The 27,741-nt window shown below is 51.0% G+C and overlaps 2 protein-coding genes across 8 annotated transcripts in view; one reads left to right on the plus strand and one right to left on the minus strand.

The window, feature by feature from the left end:
• The window catches only part of Bop1 (BOP1 ribosomal biogenesis factor), a 24,362-nt gene extending 20,333 nt beyond the window's left edge, over positions 1–4,029 (minus strand). For both annotated transcript variants that reach the window (XM_028870943.2, XM_037197598.1), the window contains exons 1-2: positions 3,630–4,029; positions 1,275–1,454 (exon numbers count right to left, since the gene is read on the minus strand). In XM_028870943.2, the coding sequence (XP_028726776.1) occupies positions 1,275–1,454; positions 3,630–3,722 (273 nt within the window). In that variant the 5' untranslated portion in view covers positions 3,723–4,029. The remainder of the gene's footprint in view (positions 1–1,274; positions 1,455–3,629) is intronic.
• On the plus strand, positions 4,014–27,565 carry Hsf1 (heat shock transcription factor 1). Of its 6 annotated transcripts, XM_028870944.2 has the most exons (14): positions 4,014–4,225; positions 22,497–22,605; positions 22,936–23,072; positions 23,319–23,443; positions 24,133–24,208; positions 24,282–24,343; positions 24,469–24,565; positions 24,670–24,806; positions 24,923–25,192; positions 25,627–25,713; positions 26,470–26,575; positions 26,653–26,718; positions 26,791–26,860; positions 26,939–27,565. In XM_028870944.2, exons 1-14 carry the CDS (start codon positions 4,109–4,111, stop codon positions 27,142–27,144), a joined length of 1,665 nt encoding a protein of 554 aa, XP_028726777.1. In that variant the 5' UTR covers positions 4,014–4,108; the 3' UTR covers positions 27,145–27,565. The 6 variants fall into 6 exon arrangements, with proteins under 6 accessions (XP_028726777.1, XP_037053494.1, XP_028726779.1 ...); XM_037197599.1 differs by having other exon boundaries at positions 26,653–26,860; XM_028870946.2 differs by lacking the exon at positions 26,653–26,718.
• Positions 27,566–27,741: the final 176 nt, after the last annotated feature.

Consider the following 27,741-nt stretch of genomic DNA (forward strand, 5'->3'; position numbering starts at 1 on the left):
TGGTGCCTGTGGAGGCTGGAAGAAGGCCCTGGAACCCCTGGAACTGGAGTTACAGACGGTTGGGAGCTGCCACTGTGGGTGCTGGCAATCCAACCCAGGACCTCTGGAAGAACGGCCAGTGCTCTGAACCACTGAGCCACCTCTCCAGCCCCCTCCCAAATCAATGTTTTAAAAAAACCAAAACCAAGTATGAGCACAGGGAAAAGAGGGAGTCAAAGGGACGCGAACGAAGAAAGGGTCGCACGCTCACAAATCTACTCAACACCGAGTGAGGACAAGATGGCGCCGGCTGAGGTGTGCGGTGGCTCTTGCCTCCCTTGCAAGACATTCTCGGGACCAACCCCCAGGACCAACAACAAGAAGAGTAAGGGCAGGGAGAGGCAGAGAAGGGGGAGGAAGAAGCAGGGGAAGGAGGGAGGGGGAGATGAGACTGTAGGTGCAAACTGTCTCTGGGCTCAGTGAGGAGGAATCAAGGAAGACACGACATCACCTCTGTGCCCACCGGCACGTATAAGCCACACACGAGAACAACGCACTTACATACCACACCCACACAAAAGCAAAACAAAACTCATCCAAACGAAACACTTAGAAAGGGGAAGGGTTAACCCCCGCCCCCCTCAATCTTACAAACCAGGCCTGGTTTCTTGGTTTCCAACCTGACAGCTGACTTGATTAACCAAGGTCACGATTTCCAGACTACCAGGGCCCCTGAAGTGTACACCGCTGCACACTGGTTTGCAGAACGTTTTGAACTGCTGCGTCTTAGTCAAATTAAGCTTTTCTTTCATTTTTATGAAGCAAAGAGAAGAGTGTATGTAACCCCTCCCCATCAGCAGCAATCCATTGCCTCTGGTGCCAAGGGCAGCTGGCCCATGGGCAGTTGGGCTGGACTCTAGTAGCTCCTGCTTCTTCTGCTGAACATCTCCCAAGCAGTGGCATCCCCATCTTGGACTCTGCCTCTAGAAAATTCGTCCATACCTAGACCAAGTGCCAACCTACTGTCCCATAGAGGGAGCCTCAGAATTGTCTGAGGGGCAAAGACACAGGTATGTGGATTTTCACATTCTCAGAAAAGGCACAGACAACTGAGGTTGCAAACTAATGTCCTGGAGCGCAAGTGTCTGAAGATGGATAGGGGAGCCAATTCCTAAAGACGCCGTGGAGAGGACGGCGTGGTACAGCTCTTAGAACAGCCCTCCCACGGCAGGCGTGTCCTGTTTCTGGCCACACTCATGCACAGGAGGGCCCACAAGGGCTCCCCCCTCACCCACCTGGGGCTGCTCCTCAGAGGTCTCCTCCGTTCTATCGTCGTCCTTGTCACGACCGGTCCCATCCACCCCTTCACTGTCGTCCTCACTGGTGTCACTGCCGGAATCTTCGAGGCCTGAAAACACACTCTCCTCGCTGTCGCTGTCGGAGAGACTGGGGTCGGAGTCGCCGAGGAGCGGGGGCTGCGGGGAAAGGCAGGGTGTGACAACTGCCACCTGGCCGGCTTGCAGAGACAGGGACCACACCCAGCAAAGCTGAGCCCCTGGCCACATGCCTCCACCGGCACCAAAACCACCCCCCAACCTGGGTCCTCCTCTTCTGCTGCCTCTGCTGACAGAACCTGCCCTCAGAACACACATGCCCATCCCTAGTGCCCTGCGACAGAGGGACTTTGCGAGAACACAGTGGCCTTCTGGGGCTCAGCCCCCACTCACTGTGTGCCACTAAAGCCCACGTTTCCTCTACTGACAAACTCCACACCCGACCCTGGCACCTCAGGGTCCCAGAACCAGAAGGTCACCCAGCTAGGAATGGGGCTGTGGCCTGAGAGGATCAGAAATCCCTGGAGGCTTTGACCACCTCTTCTTTCCCTTGAAGACAGGGACCAACCGCGGATGGACAAGCCAGAAAGTGGAAGAGTAGAGGATATGAATTGAAATTTAACCTGTAGCAAACTAATCGCATTCGGTGGCCCTCATATGCGCATATATTTGAATGTTGGGTTCCCAGTTGGTGCAGTAGTTAGGAAAGATTAAGGGGCGTGGTCTTTGCTGGAGGCGTGTCCTTGAGAGTGGGTTTTGATGTTTCAAAAGCCCACACCAGGCTGTCTCTCTCGAAGAAAGCTTAGTTACTAAAAGCTCGGAACTACTGCTCCAGGGCCATGCCTGCCTGCCGCCATGATGGTCATGGACTAACCCTCCGAAACTGTAAGCAAGCCTCCAATTACATGCTTCCTTTTTTGTTTGTTTGTTTGGTTTGGTTTCTTTAAGACAGGGTTTCTCTGTGTAGCCCTGGCTATCCTGGAACTCACTTTTGTAGATAGACCAGACTAGCCTTGAACTCACAGAGATCCGCCTGCCTCTGCCTCTCAAGTGCTGGGATTAAAGGCGTGCACCACCACTGCCTGACTACACTGTGTTTTATAAGTTGCCTTGGTCATGGTGTTTCAACACAGCAATGGAACAATAACTAAGACAACTCACCTGCTGTCTTCTTGGAGCAGACACAATTCTGAGTGCAGTCCTATTGACTAGAAGCCATTTCATATCTACCATAATATGACATACATGCACTGTGAACAGGTCTCTATTATTGACGACCAAAAGTTGAGCAAGAACTTGAACACTCTTTAGGAAGCATGTCATTACAAAAATTTCAATTTCGCTGTTTTCCAATAAGCTAAGTATTGCCTAATTGGTTTTTGTACTCATGGGTTTTTGTTGTTGTTGTTGTTTTAAATACAAGGTCTCATCATGCAGCCCTGGCTAACCCAGAACTCAATATGTCGTAGACCAGGCTGGCCTCAAACTCACAGAGATCCCCCTGCCTCTGTCTCCTCAGTGCTGGGATTAAAGACGTGCGCCACTGCCACTGCCACTGCCACAGTCTTGTCTCGTTGAGTGGCCTTCATTACCAACACTCACAGCTCAAGTGATTCTCTTGTCATTGACATCTCCAAAACCCAGCTACATAACACCATAACAAGTAAAAGTAGTACCAATAGTTCGAGCACAAACAACTGACTACTAAGGGCCTCTTACCTAGAACTGCATGTAGGAAGCAGCTCAGGAACATTTCAAAAAAGCAAGGGGACAGCTTCGAGGAGGACACAATGAATTGTGGAGTCAGCTGTAAGAGACATGGCTGTGCGTGCCTTCCGCCACCTAGACTTGCAATCCTAAGGAGCCCAGCAACAAGGAGGAGCAGTGATTCCATGACAACCAGTGCTGGGATGCCCTGGGTCTCATTCGGGCGTCTATATTCTCACGTCCTCTTTTACTTCACAACATACTGGACATACTGGCACGGCAGCACAACACGAGCCCAAGTAGAATCTGTCCTAGGCCAGGAAGCGCGGACCGAGGGTTCAGGGATTGTGGGGAGGGGCACTCTCAAAGGTCTCTGCCTTCCTCAACACGGTTCAAGCCACGGAACCACCCCTGGGCTCTAGCGTCCCCGACTCGGCGCAGGTAGTGCTCTGCGGAGGGTTCCGAAATAACACCCCGGGCCGGACGAGGGTCTCCCGGGCTCCAGGCGACCCGCAAGACACCAGACGCAGCACCAGGGTCCGGCCTCCCTGGCCCTGCCACGTGCACGCCTGGTTCACGGAGGGATGCAACCCGCCACCTCGAGGTTACCTCTTGTGGCTGCTGCTCCTGATCGGGTTCCAAACGCCGCTTCTCTGACAGCGATCCCGGTGACATGTGCGGCTTACCCCACGCCCCCGCCATGCTGCGCCGCGCCGGCTACCGACAGACCGTCGCTTCCGGCAGCGAGCGCGCCTCGTGTGCCCTCGGCCAGGCCCCGCCCAGCCAGGCTCTGATTGGGGAGCAGCCGGGGCGAAGCCATCTTGCGCAGCCGTACAGAGCGGCGGGCCACCCCAGGGCAGGGCCAGCGGGGTGGGCGGGGCAGGTCACGGCGCCTGCGCACAGGGGATACAGGTCCAGCCCTAACGAGAGCGCGCCGGTCGCAAGATGGCTGCGGCCATGCGAGGCTTTGCTGTGTGTGCGCAGGGGACGGCCGAGCGGCCCGGACGGCAGGGACAGCGGCGACATTAGCTCATCCCCCCAGCCACTCTTCTAGAACGCCATCCCAGCCCCCGCCAGCTTCGTCCGAGATGGATCTGGCTGTGGGCCCCGGTGCAGCGGGGCCCAGCAACGTCCCGGCCTTCCTAACCAAGCTGTGGACCCTCGTGAGCGACCCGGACACCGACGCGCTCATCTGCTGGAGCCCGGTAGGAGTTGGCATGGGCCGGAGCGGCCTTCAAGGGAGAGGGTCCTGTTCCGGGAGGGGACCTGCTTAGGAGGAGCGGCCTGCGGTCGGGTGGCCGGGCTTGCCCGGGTCCGGGCATCCTGGAGGGAGCCGCTGTCTGGGGAGGAAGCGAGCCCCGCCCCCAGAGCCACTCGGCGGAGAGTAGGCCGGGAACCAGAGTCCTAAGTTTCACTGGGACGGTGATGTCGGGGCTTCCAATTCAGGTTCTTTGGCTCACAGATGAGTAGCTTCGCAGAGTCTGTCTGCCTTCCTGCTTGTAGGCAACCATTCAGAATAAGTGGAGGGCCTAGCGAATGCATAGAAGAAGAGCGAGAGGAGGAGGATGTGAAAGCCCAAGCTCATCCATGATATAAGTCCTCAGACGCCAGAGCAGTTTTGCCCGGCCCTAGTAGGGCCGCGTCGAGCCCTGTTCTGTTGCCTAGCAGCGGGCTGTGTACACCACAGACCCTGGCTGGACCAGCCGCTCTGGCTTACAGAGGTGGTTCCGCGTTGTGTTAAGTTGGAAAGTAGAATCCGCTGTTCCCATCTCGACGGTGAGGGCCAGAGCGCAGAGCTAACAAATGATGGCCTGAAGACAGGCCATCCTGATCCAGAGGGAGCCTTTGGGCGGATAGAGACAGCTAGGTGCCACCTAACCGATCTCCTGCCACCCAAATTTGGCGGCCCCCTCAGGCTCTGCTGAGCACCCCCTCCTGCACACCAGTCTCTTAAGCTGGCAAGGACGGAGAAAAAGCCTGGGTGGAAGGTTAGAGGCCAAGGCTTCTGCCTCCCAGTTGCCTGTTTGCTTAAGCTCTACTCTGCCTAAAAAGTGCTTGGGAATAAAGAGAAGACTAGAAACCACTGAGCTTCACTTTTCACTAGAAAGTCTTTATGATTACCCTACTGGCTTTCTGTGAGTCTTTCTCTCACCCTAGTCCTAGAAGGGAGCAACATGTTTTCCTGAAGGCCATCTTCAGTTCGCCACCTCCTGTAGACCTCATACTTCTGCGCAGAGAAAATGATCCCACGTTTCTATCTTTCCGCAACTTTCCACCTCTGCTTTGTGTGACCGAAAGGAAGCTTTCTTACCTAGGTCCAGTAGGGTTACCAAATATTCTCCGGAATAGTCTAAGCTTAATCCTATTAGGAAGATCCATCCTGTCTGGTAATCTTCCTGCTGTTTCTGCTTATAGATTGGTACAAAAGTGGGTGAAGTGCCAGTGAACATTCTTCTAGGACAGGATGTTCTGATGGGGGCCTCTCAGTGTGAAGATGGATCTGATCTGCCCTGTGACCTCCCTCCAGCCACAGCTGCACATCACCTGTGAGCCTTGTTGGCATGTTGGGAGGGATGGGCAAGTAGTCTGAACAAAGCAGCAATGGACTCTAGCTGGCGTGAGACATGGCAGTGGGAGCTGGCATGATCATAGGTACAGCAACCAAGCTCTAGCATAGAAGTGGAGGAAGAGCACCTTTGTCTGGTCCAGACAAGAACAGCAGAGCTTCTTGGATCTGGTCTCTGGCCCACAGATAGGAAACGATGCCCCTGCCCCATGTCCTGCAGGGGCACTTACACTGGCTTGGTAGCCTCTTAACAAGCATCCCCTGCAGGCCCACTGCTCTGGAGGCTTTGGGTCCACACTCTTATTCTGAGTGGCTTCCAGATGTAAATTTTCTCACCATTCTCAGACACGTCCTCCTCCTGGAGGGGACAGGGAGGCTGGATACCTGGGAAAGCCCGTCTAGCTCCCAGAGTCCTTTACTGAGCCTTGCTAGGTCTGGCTTCCCATCCCTACCACTTGGAGACAGAGTAGGTCACTCACTGCCTTCCCCTAGCTCTGTGCGGTTTGATTCCCCATCCCTGGCCCTCACTCAGTCACTACAGGTGCTTCACCAGAACAGGGACCTCAGGAGATCAGGGGTTTCCCCAGACAGATCCCAGAGGACAGCACAGCCTTGGGGAAGTTCAGGATCCCAGTAAGATCCATACAAGCATGTGAACATGGACGTGAGTGGTCCTTCCCCGAAAGGCGTCTCTTTACCTTGTACCAAAGGCACCTCCAGATCAGGTGCCCAGAGATGCAAAAAGTAGGGTGGAATCCTTGGTAAACAGTAACTCTGTAAATAGAAGTCATCTTTCACCCCTGACTTTTTCTCCTTTGTGCTGTGGTTCCTCTGTCCCCTAAGTAAGACTGTTGGTAGGATTGTTGGCTGGGCCACCTCGATGGAGGGACCCAGCCTAAATTTTAAAAAAAAAAAAATTTACATCTTGAAAATTTAGAAATATCAGTGAGAGAATTGAAGAGATACTTAAGTTTATGGAAATCTTTTGTTATGAATGGAAGAAATAATATTGGTAACTTGTCAACATTTTCCAAATTGATGTATAAACCCAATATGAAATTAATAGATGTTTTCCCTTGCAAATTGAGAAAGTGATTCAAGAACCTGATATGGAACTGTGAAAACCAAGAATAGCAAAAAATATCAAGCAAATAAAAACAAAGTTAAATTGGGGGGGGGCTCAGAACCTATATCCAGCTTGATCCCAATTTTATAACATCATTCTGTCCAATCCTTTTGAGAAATGTTGCAGAGAAACATGAGAAATAAGTTTGTCTAGCTCAAGAGGGTACAGGTGGTGGTGGTGGTGGTTTGGTTTGTTTAGTTTTCCTCTAGTTCTCAGAAGATGAGTGTGTGTGTGTGTGTGTGTGTGTGTGTGTGTGTGTGTGTGTGTGCATTCACGCTCCAACACACATGTGCCAAGGCCAGAGAAGGACATCTGATGTCTTCTCTAACATTCTCTGCCCTGTTCCCTTAAGACAGCGTCTCTCACTGAACCTGGAGCTTGCCTATTGTCAGCTAGGCTGGCCGGTCAGCAAGCCTCAACAGTCTTCCTCTTTCTACTCCACCCAGTGCAGGGCTCACAGGCTCACCCAGCCGCACCCAGCTTTGCATGGGTGCTGGGAAATCCAAACTCGGACGCCCATGTTTGTGCAGCCAACTCTCTTTCCCACTTAGCCGTCTCCTCAGCTCCTGAACAGGTTTTTACCTTCTCACCAGGCCAAGAGTCCTACTAGATCTAAAAGGATCTAATCCAGGCCCCACTTGCCATGTAGGTTGACTGTAGTATACCAGCCCCAGGAGCTGCTTACGGAGCTTGAGAATTGGGGAGAGGGCCACATGATTTGTGCCAAGCAAGTGGTAGGGCTAGTGGAGAATGAGCCGGGGGAAACAGGCTTTAGGACTAGGTCCAGACTTCCGGGAGGCACTCAGGTACAAAAATATAATGATCTCTCTCTCTCTCTCTTTCTCTCCCTCTCCCCGTCTCCCCCGCCTCTTTTATTGGTTTTTCAAGGTAGGGTTTCTTTCTGTATCCCTGGCTGTCCGGGAACTAGCTCTGTAGTCCAGGCTGGCCTCAAACTCACAGGGATCCGCCTTCCTCTGCCTCCCGAGTGCTGTGATTAAAGACATGCACCACCACTGCCTGGCTGAAGTCTCATTTTAAATAAGACACCCCCTGCCTTTTGGTAGCTTTGACAATGAAGATCTTAAATTTTGTTGCTAGGTGCCTCTCTGGTCTCACTCTAATCCCAGCCTAATGATGTGGTTCTCTTCTCTTTGAGAACAGGAATGACTGTGGGTTGAGCCTCTGGAGGACCCCGTAATTGAAGAAGCTAGAACCATTGAGCAAGGGCTCAAACAGCCACTGTGGAGGAGCTGGGTCCCAGGATGGGCTGCTGCAGACAGAGTAGTCTATGCACTAATGTAGGGACAGAGCACCCATCTACCTCAGTAGTCTTCATGGGGTCACATGAAGCAATTTAAAGCAGAGTCCTTGGCCGTGGTTGATACTCAGAACTCCTAGGACAGGCAGGCCACTCCTGCTCCCTAAGCTCTGACAGCCAGGTGAGTTCATTCTCAGACAGACAGCAGGAACGAACAGGCCCAGAGGCCCCGCCTTAGAGACCTGGCTGCAAACCGTAATGTCAACAGTCATGGGTACCAGCGGCAGGTTATGATGTGTGCTGCAGGCACACTCTGGTGGCTCCAGTGGTAACTGTCAAGCAGTATGTGGCATAGCAGTTTTCATCCAGCACTTCTGTCATAGATGAAGTTAAGTGTCTTGTGTATTCATTCTGGTGGATCCACAGCTGTACAAGTAGGTGACAAATTTCCGTTTATACATAGAAAACAGAGGCAAAAGCCTTGATGTAGAGCTTAGAAAAACACACCAAAGAACTCTAAACTCATAATAGCCCAGCTATTGCTCACTACCTGTCTTTGTCAGACACCATGTACTGTGTGTGCGCGCGCGTGCGCATGCGCATACATTCAGAGACTCAGAGTCTCATGTCAGGTATCTTTTCGGAAGGTGGGGTGCATTGGAGACAGGGTTTCTCTGTGTGACAGCCCTGGCTGTCCAGGTACTCTCTCTGTAGACCAGGCTGGCCTTAAACTTACAGAGATCTGCCTGCCTCTGCTTCCCAAGTGCTGGAATTAAAGCCGTGTGCCACCATCACCACCATCTGGCTCATGTCAGCTCTCTTCTGTAGTCACTCTCCACTTTGGGTTTTTGTCTTTTTGTTTTTTATATATATATATATATAATTTTATCTATATTTGTGTTTTGCCTGAATGTATTTCTGTGTACCATGTGTGAATCTAGTTCCTGCAGAGGCCAGAAGAAGGTGTCAGATTCTCTGGAACTTGTGAGCTGCCGTGTAGGTCCTAGCAATCAAGGCCAGGTCCTCTAGAAGAGGAGCCAGTGCCCCTAACTACTCAGTCTTCTCTCCATCCCCTCCACCTTGGTCTCTGAGGCAAGGTTTTTCACTTGCCTAAAGCTCACTCATTGAGATAGTCCGACTAGCCAGGAGCTCCAGGGATCCTCCTGCCTCTGACTCTTCAGTGCTGGGAGTATGTGTGCTCACATTTATGTGCATGCTAGTTCTTTTTCTGGTTTGTGTTTTTTGAAACAGGGTCCCCCTGTGTAGCCCTGGCAGTCTTGGAACTTACTATGTAGACCAGGCTGGCCTCTTACCTCTGCCTCCTGAGTGCTGGGATTAAAGATTTGTACTACACCTGCCCGCCCCTTTTTTTCCCAAGTTATTGCTGGGCATGGTTGGCGCATGCCTTTAATCCCAGCGCTCAGGAGGATCTCTGGGTTCAAGGCCAGCCTGTCTATAAAATGAATTCCAGGATAGCCAGGGCTACCAGAAAAAAACCACTACCCCCCTCCAAAAAAAAGTTATTTTATGTGTATGGGTATTTTGCCAGCATGCTGTAACTATGGAGGCCAAAAGAGGTCAAAAGGTCTTATAGAACTGGAATTGCAGCTGATTATTAGCCACCAAGTGTATTTGGGGACAGAAGTTGGGTCTTCTGCAAGATCAACAAGTGTTCTCGACTGCCGACCCATCTCTCCAGCACCTGGAGGCTGGAGTTAGGAAATGTAAGTGCTTGTACAGCGAGCACTTTACTGAGCCATCAGTCCAATATTTACTTGTGTGTGTGTGTGTGTGTGTGTGTGTGTGTGTGTGTGTGTGTGTGTGTATGCACGTGCACACATGAGCGCGCTTTAGGGAATCCGTTCTCTTCTACCACCATGTAGGTTTCAGGGATCAAACTCAGCTCTTCAGGCTTGGTGACAAGTGCCTTTACCTGCTGGGCCATCTCACCAGCCATATTTTTACTTTTTTAAGGCAGGGTCTTACTAAATTGAGCCGACTGACCCTGAACTTGTAATCCTTCTGTCTCAATCTCTCAAATAGCTAGGATGACAGACCTGCACCTCTGGTCTTCACTGCTCACTTGCTTTCTCAGTTGGACTCCCGGCCATGTTTGCTGTGACCAGCACTGCTGACTCATAGTCAGAATGTTATTTTGGGTTTGTGCCTGAGGGTCCCTCCTTACCTTTCTACAGAGAAAGGAATACAGCAGAGATCTGTAAACTGATAGGCTCTGTGCTGTGACCTGTATTTCTTCCTGTCTGGGAGGTAAAGGAGGTAGAGAGGATGGAGAAATCCAGGGTCCAGAGGCCACCACAGGCCTCCTTAGCTACCCCCTGTTCTAGCAGGCCTGCCAGAAACTAGTCCTTCTCTGATGGGCCAGGAAAGTGGATCTGGCCTAGGGGTAGATCATTTGGGAAAGAATAGGTATGTATACAGGGAAAGCCAGGGCTTAAGGGCTGTGGATACAGCTGCAGAGGGAAGGGATAGCTATTTGGATCACAGTGGCTAGGCTCGGGCCTGCCTCTGGCTTAAGGATCTCTTCGGGTTCTAGCAGGAGGAGGAAGCTAGCCTCACAGGCTGTGGGAGAAGAGGCGCTCGGCCCCCCAATGGCTCTTGATGCCTAGGAATACTGCCAGGCTCCTGATTCCAGCCTTCTAGGCCCTTGGTGAGCAAAGTCTGCTAACCCATATGTGTTTAGTGGCAGGAAGGTTGGAGTTGCCAGTGGTGGGCAGGAGAAGGAATGTGCTGGTTCTGACGCTTGGCATTGTAGACATAAACTAAAACCAGCCTCAGCACAAAGCAGAGAACTATTAAGAACTTGAGATGAACCCACAGAGAAGGACAATACTAAGACTGGAGAAGTACTAAGAGATGAGCTAACCTGTACTTTCTGTCCATCTCATTCGCTAGCTTAGGTTCTCTGTCCCATGTCTTGACCATAGAGTTAAGCCACCCACTGTTTTTCAGTTCTCTGGCTTCTGGGACCCAGAAAACGGCCAGGCAGCTAAGCTCAAGAGAAGGAACTCACCTCCAGCCTCACCTCTGGAGATCCAGAGAAACTGAAATGGTGAGGACAGTGTCTGGGCCAGTAGGTGGCAAACCTCAGAGAACACCATGGCCATTAACCTTCTAGAACTTGGGACCCTTTGAGAAAATGTGTATAGTTTAGACTTACTCGGTGTGAGATGTATACATACAGAATTTTGTGTGTGTTTCAGGTTATTGGTGGTGTGGAGAGTAAGGTCAGAGGGAAAAGAAGACTTGCCCTTCCTTCACTGACAGCTCTGTTTCCATTTACAGCCAGTGGTAGACCATCATTTCTGCCTTGTCACGCTCGATTAATTCCACTAGCAGATTTTCATTATGTACAAGTATAAGTTATGACACCCCTCTTTCTAAAATTGCTCGTGGTCAGCAAAGGAGGACCCAAACGCTACTGAGGTAGAAAGATGAAACATTGCTTTTATCACAACTTCACCAGCTGGCCCTGGAAAATCATAATAGCTATTGAGTGAAATCCATTGAACAGCACTCAGGCATTAAAAAGTAGATAAAAACTGAGGTGCACCCATTCTGGGTGTTCTGTGGAAATGGAGAAGAGCACAGAATACACAGACTATAAGGACACTAGAATCTGCCAGCTAGGAAACCAGAGAGAACAGAGCCTCACCAAGAAAGAGCCCAGGGGTCTACAGGGTAGACCTTCCCTGCTCCTGCAGACGGGGCCCTTATGAAAGGAGGTAAGAACTCCTTCAAGAAAGAAAACTGGGGGCTGGAGAGATGGCTCAGAGGTTAAGAGCACTGACTGCTCTTCCAGAGGTCCTGAGTTCAATTCCCAGCAACCACATGGTGGCTCACAACCATCTGTAATGATATCTGGTGCCCTCTTCTGGCTTGCAGTCATACATGCTGTATACATAATAAATAAATAAATCTAAAAAGAAAGGAAAAAAAGAAAGAAAGAAAGAAAGAAAGAAAGAAAGAAAGAAAGAAAGAAAACTGGCTGGGCGATGGTGGCGCACGCCTTTAATCCCAGCACTCAGGAGGCAGAGGCAGGCAGAGCTCTGTGAGTTCAGGGCCAGCCTGGTCTACAGAGTGAGTTCTAGGACAGCTAGGACTGTTAACAGAGAAAAATCTGTCTTGAAAAAAACAAAAGGGAAAAAAAAAGAGAGGCAGATGGGCTGGAGAGGTGGCTCAGAGGTTAAGAGTACAGGTAACTCTTCCAGAGGACCTGAGTTCAATTCCCAGCAACCACATGGTGGCTCACAATCATCTATAATGAGATCTGGTGCCCTCTTCTGGCATACAGACAGGACACTGTGTACATAATAATAAATAACTTTTTTTTAAGAGAGGGAAAAAACTGTTGCTGAGGAACTTCAAGTTGCAGTTAGAGTTCACACAAGGCCACAGAGTAACTGAAATCTGACCAACCAGAATGGAGAAACCACCTTGAACAAACATGGAAGGTTCAGGCAAAGCGTGGACACGAGCTAGCTGAGCCCAGAGTAGAGAATGGGAGCTGAGAATGGGAGAGGAGGGCAGCAAGAGGGTTAAAGGCACTCGCCTGGCCTGGTGACCCGAGAGCGTCCTCAGGACCTGTGTGGGGAAAGGAAAGAGCAGACGCCTTCAAGCTGTCCTCGCACTTCCAACACCGCCACCATAAACACACATAAGTAAACGGGTGCTTTTATTTTTACTTTTTAATGTGGGGGAGGGCTGGAGAAGTGGCCTAGCCCGTGAGGCCTGTGTGCCGGTCTTGCAGACTACCTACATGCTGTCTCACAACTGTCTGTTGTTCCAAAAGAGCTGACGACCTCTCCTAGCCTCCATAGGAACTGCATGCAGGTGAAACACCGTACTCATAAAATAAAAAGAAATAAATTTAAACAGAAAGAAAAGAACTCTAGGACCCACATAAAACATGCTGGGCACAGCAGAGAGCATGTATATTCCCAACACTGGAACAGCTGAGACAGGAGGATCCCTGGAGCACACTGGCCAGTCTATCCAAATCACTGAGCGTTAAGCCAGTAAGAGACCTTGTCTCAAAACACAAGGTGGAGGGGCTAGAAAGATGACTCAGTGGTTAAGAGCACAGGCTGTTCTTCTAGAGGACCTGGGATTGATTTCCAGCCCCCATACGGTGTTCAGAACCATCCATAACTCCGGTTCCAAGGGAACCAGCACCGCCTTCTGGCCTCTGGAGGCACCAGGCAGGCTCGTGGTCACAGAAATACATTCTGGTAAAACACCCATCCATACACATGAAGTAAAACTCTAAAAATAATATAAAGGGGCTAGAGAGAGAGCTCGGTGGTTAAGAGTACTTGTTGCTTTTGCAGAGGACCTGACTTCCATTCCCAGAACACATATCCATCTGTATGTAGTTCCAACTCCAGGGGATCCAGTGCTTTTTCTGACCTCTGCAGGAACCCAAGCACTCATGTGGTGCACATATATACACTCAGGCACAACCCTCCTATACATAAAAAAAAATTAAAATTGAAGTGTGGGAAAAGAACAATCTACTCTCCTGGAAATTGCCTGCAGATCATAAAGACAGCTGCACATGAGGTAGAGGCAGGAGGATTAGAGGTTCAAGGTCATCCTTGGCTGTATAGCATGTTAGAAGCCAGCCTGGACTACACGAGTCTCTTGTTTATCCGAGGGGAGGGAAAGAAAGGGCTATTGCATGAAGAGCAATAAGTGAGGGTGACCAAGAGCTTACCAGAAACTGAAGCACAAATCAAAATATCTCCTCAAGTGGGAGTATGGTCCCATACGGAACTCCGATTATACCACATCAACATAAACAACAAGGACAATAACAAGCAAAAAGCACAGTACAAAACTCAACACCCACTTCTTGGTGAAAACTCAGCAAACTGGGAGTAGCAGGGACATTCCTCAGCATAGTAGAAAGAAGCATGTCTATAAATACTGTGGCTGATTGTGTGTGCTTGATTGTGAAGTCTGGACGCTTTCCCAAGATTGGAAGAGAAGATAAGTTCTCTGCTTTGCCATTTCTGCCTAACACTGTATTGTATGTTCCTGTCAGTGCAGTATAGCAAATAAACATAAACCGTAATAAAAACACAAATTGGAAAGGAAGTAAGACTGCCTATTCAAGGATAGCAGGATAATTTACTTAGAAAATCCTAAAGAGTCTACAGAATGGTTTGTGAGATCACAAGACCCAGGGTCAAGACACAGAAGTGAATTACATTATCTGCATATGAACAATGAATTATTATTGAGCTGTGACAGGACTGGAGAGATGGCTCAGCAGTTAACGTGCTTCCTGGTCTCACGAAGTACACAAGTTGAGTTCCCAGTATCCATGTCAGGGCAGCTGACAACACCTGTAACTCCCAACTCCAGGGCATCCCACGTCCACTTCTGACCTCTTTAGGTGTCTACACACACTCGTGATCTGTTTTGTTTGTTTTGTTTTTTGTCTTTTCGTTGAAATATTTTCAGTAGGATCAGAAAACACAAGTCCTTGGCAGCCACTGTGAGCTGGTGAGGGCTCCGGTCTCAGGTGGAGCTAGGATGCACTCTGAGTCTTAGGGGTGACTGATAAATGCCACCCAGAGAGCACTTCCCTTCTAGTCCAGAGACGCTCGCTTGCAAGGCTCTGCTTCCTCTGAGGCTCTGGGAGGGCACCCTTCCTTGCTCTTCCCACTGGTGGTGGTTGCTGCTGATCTGTGGTTATTCCTTCGTTTATAGCTGCATGACTCCAGTCTGTCTTTGTCATTACCTGGCATTCTCCCTGTGTGACTAACTTTATTTGCCTGTCTTCTTGTAAGAACATTAATCCATTCAAATTAGGGGTTCACTCTACTCCAATATGACCTCACATTGTCAGATTGCATGCGCAGCAACCCTGTTGACAAATACAGTTACATTCTGAGGGATGGGGGTTAGGGCTTAAATGCATCTCCCTTTTTGTTTAATCCCTTATTCCTCTCTTGTCCCCTCCTACTCCCTCTGGAACCCTTCTTCCCAGCATGTCCCTTTCCTTCTCTCATTTATTTTTCTATTATAACCCACTGAGTTCATGTGCATGGGTGTGAGCTCATGTATTGGACTGTGAGTAAGTTGCCATTGGCTACGCCCCTAAAGGAAAATGGCTCCCCTCCTCCCCCAGCAGTCATTAACTACCGATGGCTCCCGGCTTTGCTCTCGTGCTGCGGTGTTAGCAGTCTCTGTCGTTGCAGGTCAGCACAGCTGCCATGAGCTCATCGTGCCGTGGCCCAGTCATGTCCAGAAGGCGGCTTGACGGCACTTCTCCCATCCTCCAGCTCCCACATTTCTTCAGTGATGTGCCCTGAGCCTTGGGGTGGGATAGGGTGCTTTAGATGTCCCCTTTAGGACTCAGCACTTTGGTTATAAGTCCATCTTAACTACTGCCCACTGCAAAAAGAAGTTCCGTTAGCCAAGGTTGAGAACAGCGCCAATCTATGGGTATAAATATAAATATTTAGAAGGCAATTTGACATCATGTGCAGTTTGCAAGATTCAGTAGTAGATTCCCCCAGGAGCTCTAAAATCCCAAGCCATGGGATATTGACCAGGTTTACAGTCTCAGGCATAAATCCGTGGATGAGCCTCAGATTCAGAGGGTCGCTTACCCCCGTATATGCATGTCATTATTGTGCCATTGGATGAGTCTTGCTTAGCAAGTCAGTATTGGAGCATGTAGGGTCAACCACTGGTGACGTCCTCTTCCAGCAGCCTTCATAGCCCTCTGAGGCATGAAAGCTAGCCAGCAGGAAGAAGTTTCTAGATCGTTTCCAGCTTGATTTCTCTGTCTTGTAAACAAAATATGTGGTCTCTCCAGCAGTCGAGGTGTTTTGTTTGGTTTTGCTTTGTTGGTTTGTTGAGATGGGCTCTGACTGTAATTTCACAGACTCATTTGTCAGATGGATAGCTGGCAAAGGTTTCCTCAATTCTGTAGGCTGCTGCCGTACTTAGTGACAGTTTTCTTTGCTGTATAGGACTCTTTCATGCCATGGAGTGCACTAGTCACTTATTAACTGTATTTCCTGAGCCACTGGATTCCTCCCTCACCCAGGAAGTCCTTACCTTTGCCTTTCTATCCAGAAGGGCACTGTCTGGTTCTCCTCTGGCAGTTTCAGAGTTTATATATATAAATTATATATATAGTTTTGTTTTTGTTTTTCGAGACAGGGTTTCTCTGTGTAGCCCTGGCTGTTCTGAAACTCACTCTGTAGACCAGGCTGACCTCAGACTCAGAGATCTGCCTGCCTCTGCCTCCTGAGTGCTGGGATTAAAGGTGTGTGCTACCACCTCTTGGCTCTGTAACTGTTTTTTTTTTTTTTTCTTCTTTTCTTATTTACTCTTTTCTCATGCAATACATCCCAACTGCAGCCCCCCTCCCTCCACTCCTCCCAGGCCCCCACTACCACCTCCCCTCTCCCCCAGGTCCACTGCTCCTCCAAAGAGCAGGCCTCCCAGTGATATCAACCAAAGATGGCATAACAGGATGTAGTAAGATTAGACACAAACCCTCAGATCAAGGCTAGACAAGACAACCAGTAGGAGGAGAAGGGTCCCAGGAGCAGGCAAAAGAGTCAGAGATACCCCTACTCCCACTGTTAGGAGTCCACAAAAGCCCTCCGTTAAACAACCATAGCATGTGTACAGAGGACCCAGCACCCCTCAACCCCTCTCACCCCTACAGTCCTTCCTCCCCTCTTCAAAGGGTTCCCCAAGCACTACCTAATGTTTGGGTGTGGGTCTCTGTATCTGCTCCCATCAGCTGCTGGAGAAAAGCCTCTCTGATGATAAAAGCTAGGCACCCATCTATGAGTATAGCAGAATATCATTAAGAATCATTTCATTGACTCTGTTTTGTTTTGGTCAGTCATGTTTGGTTCTACCCTAGGTCTGTGAACTGTTCAGCTTCTGGTTCCTGGCCATCCTAGCAGGATCCAGCATGTGCTCCCTCTTGGCGCTTGGGCCTCGAGTTAGACTAGTCATTGGTTGGCCACTCCCATACGCTTTGAGCTGCTTCTTGCAGGCAGGATAGCTATGGGTCAGAGGTTTGTGACTGGTTGATGTCCCAGTCCCACCACTGGGAGCCTTGCCTGGCTGCAGGAGATGGCTGGCTCAGGCTCCTTAGCCTCCGTGACTAGGAGTCCTTTCTAGGGTTACCCTCATAGGTTCTAGGGAGTTCCACTGCTCTAGGTTTCCACATCGCCCCCTTAATGCTCCCCTATTCCAGTCGTCTCTCCCTGTACTCAGTCTGTCCTCCCCTCCCTCTCCCATGCACACCCCCAGTCCACTCTCAAAGTCTGTTCTGTTCCCCCTTGCCAGGGAGATCCATGCACCTTTCTTCCTAAAGCCGTCTTTGTTACTTAGCCTCTCTGGGTCTCTAGATTGTAGTGGGATTATCCTTTATTTAACAGCTAATATCCACTTATAAGTGAGTGCATATCACGTTTGTCTTTATCTTCTGCTTCTCTATTTGCTTTCATCTATTTTCAAAAGTTTTCTGCACTGAAATCTACTGTTGTGCTTACTAATTATCTTTTCATGGGGGTTTGAACCAGATCTCCCTTAGGACATTTCCCATTAGTAAGTCTGTGTTTAATGGCCCTTCCTTTGCTTCTTCAAACATTGGTTCCTTATTTCTTTGAGTGTATTTATCTATTCTTATTTTATGTGTATGAGTTTTACCTGTACATATGAAAATGCACTGCGTGCATGTCTAGTACATGTGGAAGCCAGAAGAGGGTGCCAGGTCCCCTGGAACTGGAGATACAGACTGTTAAATTGGTTGTCTTGTCTTTCTTGGGCAGTTTCTGTTGCTCCTCCTTGTCCACCATGTGTGAGTCACACTTGACAGTTTCTGTAGGTCCCTAGTGCGCTGTGGGACTCAGTGGTGGCTGAGTCATTTTGCTTGCTTGTGACTTGGCCAGGCTTGTTCAGAAAGACGGCTTCTCCTTGATGACATTCACTGCCTCACGGTTGTCACCTCCCGAATCGAAGCACCAGCAATTACTGCCTGGCTTGCTGTTGTTTATACAGTGCTCTGGGACACAGATTGTTGGGCAGTCAGATCCAGTTAAATTGGTGACCCGTAGTGAGATTGTTGGGCTGCTTTTGCTTGTGGTATTTCATTGGGTTCCCTGAGTGAGAGCAGATTTGAGTTGGTCTTCCATTTGTTCTAATCCCAAAGGACTCTTCTCAGCTTCCTTTTCCCATCTGGGCAGGGCAGGCTGGCCTGGAGCTCTGCTCCTTATTGTCAGCACTCCCTGGGGCTTGAGCTTCCCAGTGCGGTTTGACCTCAGGTGAGCTAGAGCCCTCATGGATCTCCTGTGGGCAAACACTCGGGACACATGGCTGGGCAGTAGCTACTGTACTTCCCAGCTCAACACTCTCACCGTGCATATTCTGGTCTTCTCTGGCCGAGACTAGTCCCTATCCGGAAGCACTGTGAGTGAGGTGTGGGACCTGTCCAAGCAGGATTGTGATCGCATGGACCGACAGTTGGGGAAGACACATCCTTCCAGGAGTATCCTTAAACCTCGACAGAACTGAGGAGAGGGGTCCCCACAACTTAGCCACAGCTTGGGGGGGGCAGCATCTGATACGGGGGCTTAGTGATAAGGAGAATAGACTAGTTCATGACACAGGTACTCACTGACCGAATGAGTTTTAGTGGTTTCATCGGTCATTCTTATTTGTTTGATGCCTGTGGAACAATACCAGGCATTAAGTGATCTAAACAAGCTTTGTGTGTGTCACTGGAGAGGAGGCACTTGCCCAGAGCGCCACACTCCTGGCCCAGAAGTGGGGCTTTCTCTTTCATCTTCAGGGATAGGAATTCCTGATTGACTGTCTCATCCTGCAGCTGATCCAAGGGTCATCCACCATCTCTGCTGATATGGCTGTGACTTAGCTGCTTACAAGGCCCTTCCGGGGTCTTGGGTTTGGGGGTTGGATTATAAAATGACCATGTATGAATCTCTTTTAGTTTTTCCTGTTTGAAGTTCATATAGTGTCTTGGATAGTACATCAAATTTGGTATGTTCTTGATTATTTTTCCTAAATATAGTCATTTGTCCAGTCTCATCTTCTGAGCCTCCCATTAAGCATTGTGGGTCTGATGATGCCTCACAGGTCTCTACAGCTCTGTTCACTTTGATTGACTCTGTCTAGTTTTTGTCCTGTTGCTTTGTAGAGACACCAGGACAACTTTTTTTTATGTGCATTGGTGTTTGGCCTACATACATGTCTGTGTGAGATCCTCTGGAACTGGAGTTACAGACAGTTGTAAACTGCCATGTGAGTGCTGGGAATTGAACCTGGGTCCTCTAGAAGAGCAGCCAGTGTGCTATTAAGTGCTCAGCCACCTCTCCAGCCCCCACAGCAACTGTTATAAGAGAAAACATTTAATTGGAGGCTTGCTTACAGTTTCAGAGGTTTATTCCATTATCATCAAGGCAGGAAACATGGTGGCCCTCAAGGTATTGGAGTAATCAAAAGCTACATCCTGAAACTTCAAAGCCCACTTTCTTTCAGTAGTAGATTTCTACAACAAGGCCACACGCCCTAGTCCTTCTATTCCTTTCCAAAAGTGCCACTCCCTAGTGACCAAGCATTCAAACCTATGAGCCATGGGTACATACTCACACCACCCCACTCTTCTGTCTCCGGGCTGTAACCTCAGTCGGCCTGTTGTTGCGCTTCTTCACTCAGTCTCCCTGTTCTTGGCTTCCTTGAGTGCCCAGGTGAAGTTGTTTGTTTGTTTATTTGTTTGAGACAGGGTTTCTCTGTGTAGCCCTGGCAATCTTGAAAGTAGCTCTATAGACCAGGCTGGCCTCGAACTCACAGAGATCCTCCTGCCTCTGCCTCCTGAGTGCTGGGATTAAAGGTGTGCGCTACCACCGCCCAGCCCCCAGATGAATTTTTAGCCTGAGTTTGCTTTCTGATTCCAGAGTGTCAACTTGGTGTTTCTTTCTCATTTGTATTGTTTTACTGAGACCCTCCATTCAGTAGGACATCATCCTTATACCCTGGTCCTTTGTGTATGGTTCTTCTTCAGGTCTTTGGCCTTACTATTTTAAGTAAAATAGCTAAGTTAGGGGGCTGGAGAGATGGCTCAGAAGTTAAGAGAACTGCTTGTTCTCCCAAGGGTCCTGAGTTCAATTCCCAGCAACCACATGGTGGCTCACAACCATCTGTAATGAGATCTGGTGCCCTCTTCTGGCTTGCAGGGATATGTGCAGACAGAACACTGCATACATAATAAATAAATAGATATTTAAAAAAAAAAATAGCTAAGTTAGGATTTTTTTTTTTCCTTTTTGGTTTTTCTAGACAGGGTTTCTCTGTGTAGTTTTGACGCCTGTCCTGGATCTCACTCTTTAGACCAGACTGACTTCGAACTCACAGAGATCCGCCTGCTTCTGCCTGCCTCCGGAGTCCTGTGATTAAAGGCGTGCGCTACCAACTCCTGGCGGCTAAGTTAGAATCTTTATTCTCATGAGTCCAACATAGCAGGTATATTGGTTGCTTTTTTCCCCCCTATTATAAGCTCTAGCTTTTCTTTTAATTTTAATTACATTATCTTAAAAAAAAAAAATACTAAAAGGGATTCATAACGGTCATGTCACAATCCAACTGTGAGCTCAAGACCAGGGAAGGATCTTACAAGCAGCAAAAACCTATCCCCAGCCACCTCACCAGTCCCAACCAAAGCTTTTTGTTTAAATGCCTCATTGTTTTTCACTTTCATTAGTGATGGCTGCTGTGAGAGAGCACTCCCCTGCCTCTGTTACTTTGTCATTGTGCCTTGTTAGGTCTGGTGACTTTCCTGGACTAATCATGTCATGTTTATGTTCTTGGCAGGCATTGCACTTTGTCCAGCTGACCTAATTCGGTAAATGGGGCTAAAATTTCCTTAAACAGCTGGAGCCAGTGAGTCTCCCGTCTTTCCTGGAGCCTCTGTGTGTGTGTTGACTCCCATCTTAAACATGTAGCCTGGGAGTTACCAACTCCACTTTACATCCTACTCCCCATTCCTGCCAGCGGGAGAGCTTATGGCCCTTGTAGGTCTTCCCTGAGCATGTACCAGCTGTAATGTGTGCGTAGCCTTTGGAGTCCCAGGAATATCTCGGAGTCCATAGTGAGCCTTCATTCACTGCCTTTTAAGGTTTGGGGGTAACCTGTATTAGACATTGTCTCAGCAGCCATTTAAAATCTTCCTCTACATGCTTCATGTTTCTGGATTGGGTCAGCCTCAGGTCAAGCAAAACCAGCCTTTCTGTGAGAGTCCTTTAGCACCAGGACCTTGAGCTAGCTCTTGCCCATCTTCCCACTGCCATTGTTCCCACTGGTTTCAAAGCTGAGGGCAAGAATGGGGACTGGATGCATGGTATCCAGAGCCCACTGCTTTCCCTAAAACCATGCTCCTACCAACGCTTTCCCTGCCGCTTTGCGTTCTCTTCCTCCTGTGTCCACCTCCCCGTGCTTCTCTTCAGGCTTGCTGCCCTCCTCTGCATTTGGGAAAGCAGCCCCAGTGCTAACCCAACAAACACCTTGGGCTCCTTTTGATTTACTCCACCTGCCTGCATTCAAGGTCCCCCACCTCAGTGAAGAGAACTGTTCCTGAGCTGATTTGTCCTGTGCATCCATGAAACTACTGTCCCCTTCCCACTGTGGGGCCTCCCCACTCCAGTATCTAATGCCTCTGAGTTGCCATGGCCCCTCCTAGACTGTGTTCAGGAGGGCACTAGCACAGAAGGGCAGCCATGCACTGTTCAACAATCTTGTTCTTGCCAAGTGGTGGTGGTGGCGGCGGCGGCGGCGGCGGCGGCGGCGGCGGACGCCTTTAATCCCAGCACTTGGGAGGCAGAGGCGGGCGGATCTCTGTGAGTTCGAGGCCAGTCTGTCAACAGAGTTCCAGGACAGTCAGAGCTATACAGAGAAACCCTATCTTAAAAAAACAAAAAAGAAAAAGAATGAGGTGGTATATCTGAGCCAGCTCCATCTTAGCTATTCTTTTGTTTGTTTGGTTTTTGTTTTTGGACACAGAGTTTCTCTGTGTAGCCTGGCTGTCCTAGAACTCGCTTTATAGATCGGGCTGGCCTTGAACTCACAGAGATCTGCTCGCCTCTGCCTCCCAATTGCTGAGATTAAAGGCATGTGCCATGCCCAGCCAGTCTTCACTGTTCTTAAGGAAAATTTGCTGATTAAAGCTAATTAGTCCCTAGAAATGACCAGAATGCTCTGGGTGATTTATGAGCCTAAACCTAGCAACTGAAAACTGCCAGGGAGTAGGACCCTGTCTTTAGCTACATGGTTCTCACTGTTCAGAGCTAGGCTCCGTGGTCTGGATGCCAGCCATGGAGTCCTAAGATTAGCTCACCTCCTGCTCCACTGTGGAGGAGAATGTGTGCTGCCCGCCACACATGGAGAGGCACTTCAGGCCACGGTGGAAATAGGTGGCAGCTGCTACATACCGCCTGCCCATGTGTCTCCTGACAGAGTGGGAACAGCTTCCACGTGTTTGACCAGGGCCAGTTTGCCAAGGAGGTGCTGCCCAAGTACTTCAAGCACAACAACATGGCCAGCTTCGTGCGGCAGCTCAACATGTGTAAGTGCCTCTTGTGGGATGGTATGCCTCCTTCCCTGGGGTAGGGAGAAGCAGACCCCAACATATTGCTGAGAGATGGGGGCCTGGGTTGGCTAAGGAAGGTTCCTCATGAGTGTGAGCCTGGATTTCCCAGGGAAGAGTATGAGACCCTACCCTAGGAGCTACACTTCCATTTGCAAGAAGGGAAGCTGTGGTAAATGGACACCAGCCAGAATCTCACCCAGTTTTTTAGGAGGCCCCTGGCCTGCCCTAGGCCATGGCTAGGCTGTTGGAGGTCTGGGGTCTGGTCCCTGGCCCTCAAGCAGACCTGCCCCACCCCCATATGCACAGATGGCTTCCGAAAAGTAGTCCACATTGAGCAGGGTGGCCTGGTCAAGCCTGAGAGGGATGACACCGAGTTCCAGCATCCATGTTTCCTGCGTGGCCAGGAACAGCTCCTTGAGAACATCAAGAGGAAAGTGACCAGCGTGAGTCACCAGCCCTGAGTACAGCCCCTCCCTGTCCTCAGATCTCCCTGCAGCCTGGGCTCAGAGCAGTGTCAAGGTGGCGCTGCTGGACTAGCCTGAGAGCAGAGCCTGCCCCTCTACTCGTCTCTCTCCGCCCCCCTCACCCCCGTGGTTCCCAGGCCCTCCCCACTCCCTGGATGCCCAGGTGAAGCACAGGAGTCTACCACCCTCCAGACCCTTCAGACTCTTGTATGCCCCGATCCTTAGGTGTCCACTTTGAAGAGTGAGGACATAAAAATACGCCAGGACAGCGTCACCAGGCTGTTGACGGACGTGCAGCTGATGAAGGGGAAACAGGAGTGTATGGACTCCAAGCTCCTGGCCATGAAGCAGTAGGTCTCCAGGCTCAGGAGGGTGGCCAGGTTGCTTTGGGTTGCTCTCCTGCCCCACCCCGCAGACATTCAGGCTTCCCTCCCCCTTCCCAACCTGCCTGCCTTCCATTGTTTCTGTGGCAAAAACTGCTTGGCCTGTTCCTCTCCACAGAATAGGGTTGGGAACTCCCTGTTGCCCCCACTTCTCACTCCCCTGCTGGGTTCCACATTTTCAGGATTTGAGCTCACAGACCCTCCTCATATGTGCCTCCCTTAAAATCAGGGCTGGCAGGAGCCAACCAGAACAGTCCTGGGGCCAGACCTCCCCGTTGTCCTCTATTCCCAGTGGCCCCTACTTCCCTTTATCACTCAGTCCAGGGCATCACAGTTCTCAGCTGCCTTTTACCCCCAAACTGAGGGTAAGCAGCAGTTTAGGATCTTTCCCAAAGCCCTGTCCTATGTGTCTAGCCAATATGTGACAAGTCCTTGGCCCCCTTTCAGCTAGGATCCGAGGTGTACCCTCAGGCTCTGTCCATGCCCTCCTTCCCTGGCTGGCCCTTGAATCCTCCCCTAGACGGATAGCAGAGCTGGGGGATCAGTGGTGCCGTGAGCCCTCAGCTGGTCCAGCCCTGCCTCACTAGTCTGTCAACAGCCTGACTCTCTAGCTCTTCACATGTGGCCCAATTGACCGACCCAGCAATGTGTTGCAGCGAGAACGAGGCCCTGTGGCGGGAGGTGGCCAGCCTGCGGCAGAAGCATGCCCAGCAGCAAAAAGTTGTCAACAAGGTGGGCAGGGCTGGTGGTAGGTGGGTCCCCTCCATAACTGGGCCAGGGTGACTGTATCCTCTCTGCCCCACAGCTCATTCAGTTCCTGATCTCACTGGTGCAGTCGAACCGGATCCTGGGGGTGAAGAGAAAGATGTGAGGCTCCGGGGATGCCTGCACTGTCCACTCTGGCCCTGCACCTTGGTGTCCTCTGCTTGCTGTGCGTCCTGGGCAGCAGCAAGGTCTGTCTGTGTAGGCAGTTAACCTGTCTCTCCCTGCAGCCCTCTGATGTTGAGTGATAGCGCCTCAGCACACTCTGGGCCCAAGTACGGTCGACAGTACTCCCTGGAGCATGTCCATGGCCCTGGCCCGTACTCAGTAAGCATCAAGCTTCATGGGACTTCCAGTAAGTGTACAGTGGGTGCTGGTGGCCCAGGCTACCACAGGTATGTCTTGCATGTGGCCTTTGTCTCCCATTGCAGGCTCCATCTCCAGCCTACAGCAGCTCTAGCCTTTACACCTCTGATGCTGTCACCAGCTCTGGACCCATAATCTCCGATATCACTGAACTGGCTCCTACCAGCCCTTTGGCATCCCCAGGCAGGAGCATAGATGAGAGGTGGGGCTTCATCACCCTTATGCCTCCTGTCACCCTAGTGGGCCAGCCTTTATGGGCCCTGGGCAAAGTTGGAAGTGGGTGAAGCTAACATGTCTCCCAATGTCTAACACGTCCAGGCCGCTGTCCAGCAGCACCCTGGTCCGCGTCAAGGAAGAGCCTCCCAGCCCACCTCGGAGCCCTCGGGTACTGGAGGCAAGCCCTGGGCGCCCATCCTCCATGGATACACCTTTATCCCCAACTGCCTTCATTGACTCCATCCTTCGAGAGAGCGAGCCGACCCCTGCTGCCTCAAACACAGCCTCTGTGGACACAACCGGAGCCCATGCCCCTGCACCCCCAGCCCCCTCTATTCCTGAGAAGTGCCTCAGCGTAGCCTGCCTAGACAAGTGAGTGATGTGCTCATCCTGCCTCCCTGTAGCCTCTGAACCCCACTGCATGAGATTTCCTTAGGCTGGACACAGGATATCTAATTAGCAAGGCACAATCCCTGCAGTTTGCTGAGAGTGATGGGTTGGATCTGTTCCCCCCAGACCTCAGAGTGAGCTCAAAGCTGGGGAGGGAGACTAACCACATCACTAGAAATGGGATATACCCCTGCCTACTAGGCCACCCTCACTATTGGCATCACCCACTCTTGTGGAAGCCCCAGGATCTTTGGATCTGTCATTCTCCCTAGACCTGACACAAGAAATGATGAACCAGGGCCCAGCCTTGACCACCCCTCAGGCACATCCCAGAGGCTGAGCGAGCGAGGACGGTGGGCACAGATCCCCCCGTCCCCCGCCTGCAATGGGGGGGCTCTTGTCTTTGTATCTTGCAGTTTGGCTCGCGCTCCACAGATGTCTGGGGTCGCCCGCCTCTTCCCCTGCCCCTCCTCTTCCTTTCTGCATGGCCGAGTCCAGCCAGGGTTAGCACTGCCCCCACTTGGGAGGGAGGAGGACTCCGCCAGGGCCCCTCCCACAGCCATGGACCAGTTCCCAACCTGGGCATAGCACTTGCCCTGCCTGGCGAAGAGCACCAGGGGATGGTCTCACAGGCTCTGCATCTCCACTGACTCCCCTTTGCACAAGCCAGTAGCTGTGATAGGGACAAGTTTCCTGCCTGGCCCAGCCACCAATACAGGCTGCTATGAGGTGCTTCCTGTCAGGGTAGGGTAGTCCCCATGGCTCTTGCAGAGCCCATTTCCCTGCCTTGCCCATGGCTCAGGTATGTCCTTGGCCTCAGACCTTCCGATCTAAGGGAGTACAGGTCTACCCATACCACGCACAGTCCTGTTTCCTCTCTCCCTCTTCCTGGTGCAGTGGCAGGACTTTGTTGAGCCAGAAATATCTGCCTGTCCTCCTGCCCATCCTAGAGCCAATGCCCCTTGTCCTTTTTCTCCACCACCCTCTTGTCCCAGCCTTAGTCACTACCAAAGCCTCCTAGGTTGTCCTGCCTGTGGGCCATGCTGTATCCCACCCTCAGCAGCCATGGAGGGCAGGCTTACGACTCCCCTTCCTGGCATCTTCCCAGAGATACACACACACTGTCCCCCAGCCCATGAAGGCTATGTAGATAGACCTTGCCTGGGGGGCTGCAACCAGAGGGGAGCCCTTCTCCAGCAGGAGTGCGGCTGGGTGGGAGCCTGGGGCACTAGTTCACCTGCCCACTTGCCCTGGGCCAGGAACGAGCTCAGTGATCACTTGGATGCCATGGACTCCAACCTGGACAACCTGCAGACCATGCTGACAAGCCACGGCTTCAGCGTGGACACCAGCGCCCTGCTGGACGTGAGTCTGGTCATCCCCACCCACCCTGACCCATCCTGCCCACAAGCCAGCCCTGACGTCCCTCCCTCCTCCTGCAGCTGTTCAGCCCCTCGGTGACCATGCCCGACATGAGCCTGCCTGACCTGGACAGCAGCCTGGCCAGCGTGCGTAGGCGGGCAGGGTGGGGGGCAGAGGGGGCCGTCAACAACCCTCATTGTGTTTTCTCTGTCCCACAGATTCAGGATCTCCTCTCTCCCCAAGAGCCCCCCAAGCCTATTGAGGCAGAGAACAGTAACCCTGACTCAGGTGAGCTAAGCTTCTGTCCCTCTCCTAACCCTCACTTCCAACTTGCCCAGCCCCACCGTCCTGACCCCTGCCCCACAGGGAAGCAGCTGGTGCACTACACGGCTCAGCCCCTGTTCCTGCTGGACCCTGACGCCGTGGACACAGGGAACAGCGAACTGCCTGTGCTCTTTGAGCTAGGGGAAAGCTCCTACTTCTCCGAGGGGGATGACTACACGGATGACCCCACGATCTCTCTTCTGACGGGCTCTGAACCCCCCAAAGCCAAAGACCCCACTGTCTCCTAGAGGTCCCAGGAGTTGTCAGGATGGCTTGTGGCTGGCTCCCATCCTACCCCTAGGACATGGATGGTTCTGGGGAGACAAGACAGCCGGGCAGTCCAGGGCATCCTAGGTCAAGCCACCACAACCATAGTGGCGCACAGATGGGACGTGGGCCTGGACAGTGCCTCGGGTCAAGAGAAAGGCCCTGAGGGCTGGATACCTGCTGCCTTCACCCCAGCCCCAGGTCTGTTTTCTGTGTTGGAGCTGCTTCCCAGCCACACTTGGACTGACTCTGCAGGTTGTTCATAAAATTGTATTTTGGATTTTTACATGAGAGTCCCCTTTAACCCTTCACAAATAAATATATATATATACATATATATATTATACACATACACACACACACACAAAGATGAACAATGATAAACAGACAGGTTCTACTGTAGCCTCCTGTGTTTCTTCCTGCCCTACGGGATGCGGAAGAAGGGGGTGTAGACAAGGAGCCCAGAACGCAAACGTGCCTCCTTGGGGAAACACAGATGCCTGTGATACCCCTAGGCCCACCTGATGCTGATGCCATATAACTAGTGCTGCTCACAGTTTAAGTTTTTTTGGGAAGGG

The sequence above is a fragment of the Peromyscus leucopus genome, chromosome 20, assembly GCF_004664715.2.
Source record: "Peromyscus leucopus breed LL Stock chromosome 20, UCI_PerLeu_2.1, whole genome shotgun sequence".
In the NCBI taxonomy this organism is placed as follows: domain Eukaryota; kingdom Metazoa; phylum Chordata; class Mammalia; order Rodentia; family Cricetidae; genus Peromyscus; species Peromyscus leucopus.

What these genes read in the sequence shown, in the direction of transcription:
- Hsf1 (XM_037197599.1), top strand. Translation starts at nt 4,109, where the DNA reads ATGGATCTGGCTGTGGGCCCCGGTGCAGCGGGGCCCAGCAACGTCCCG. An exon ending in AAGCTCCTGGCCATGAAGCA is followed by an intron (nt 23,444 to 24,132) that starts GTAGGTCTCCAG and finishes AATGTGTTGCAG; the next exon opens with CGAGAACGAGGCCCTGTGGC. An exon ending in ACACCAGCGCCCTGCTGGAC is followed by an intron (nt 26,576 to 26,652) that starts GTGAGTCTGGTC and finishes CTCCTCCTGCAG; the next exon opens with CTGTTCAGCCCCTCGGTGAC.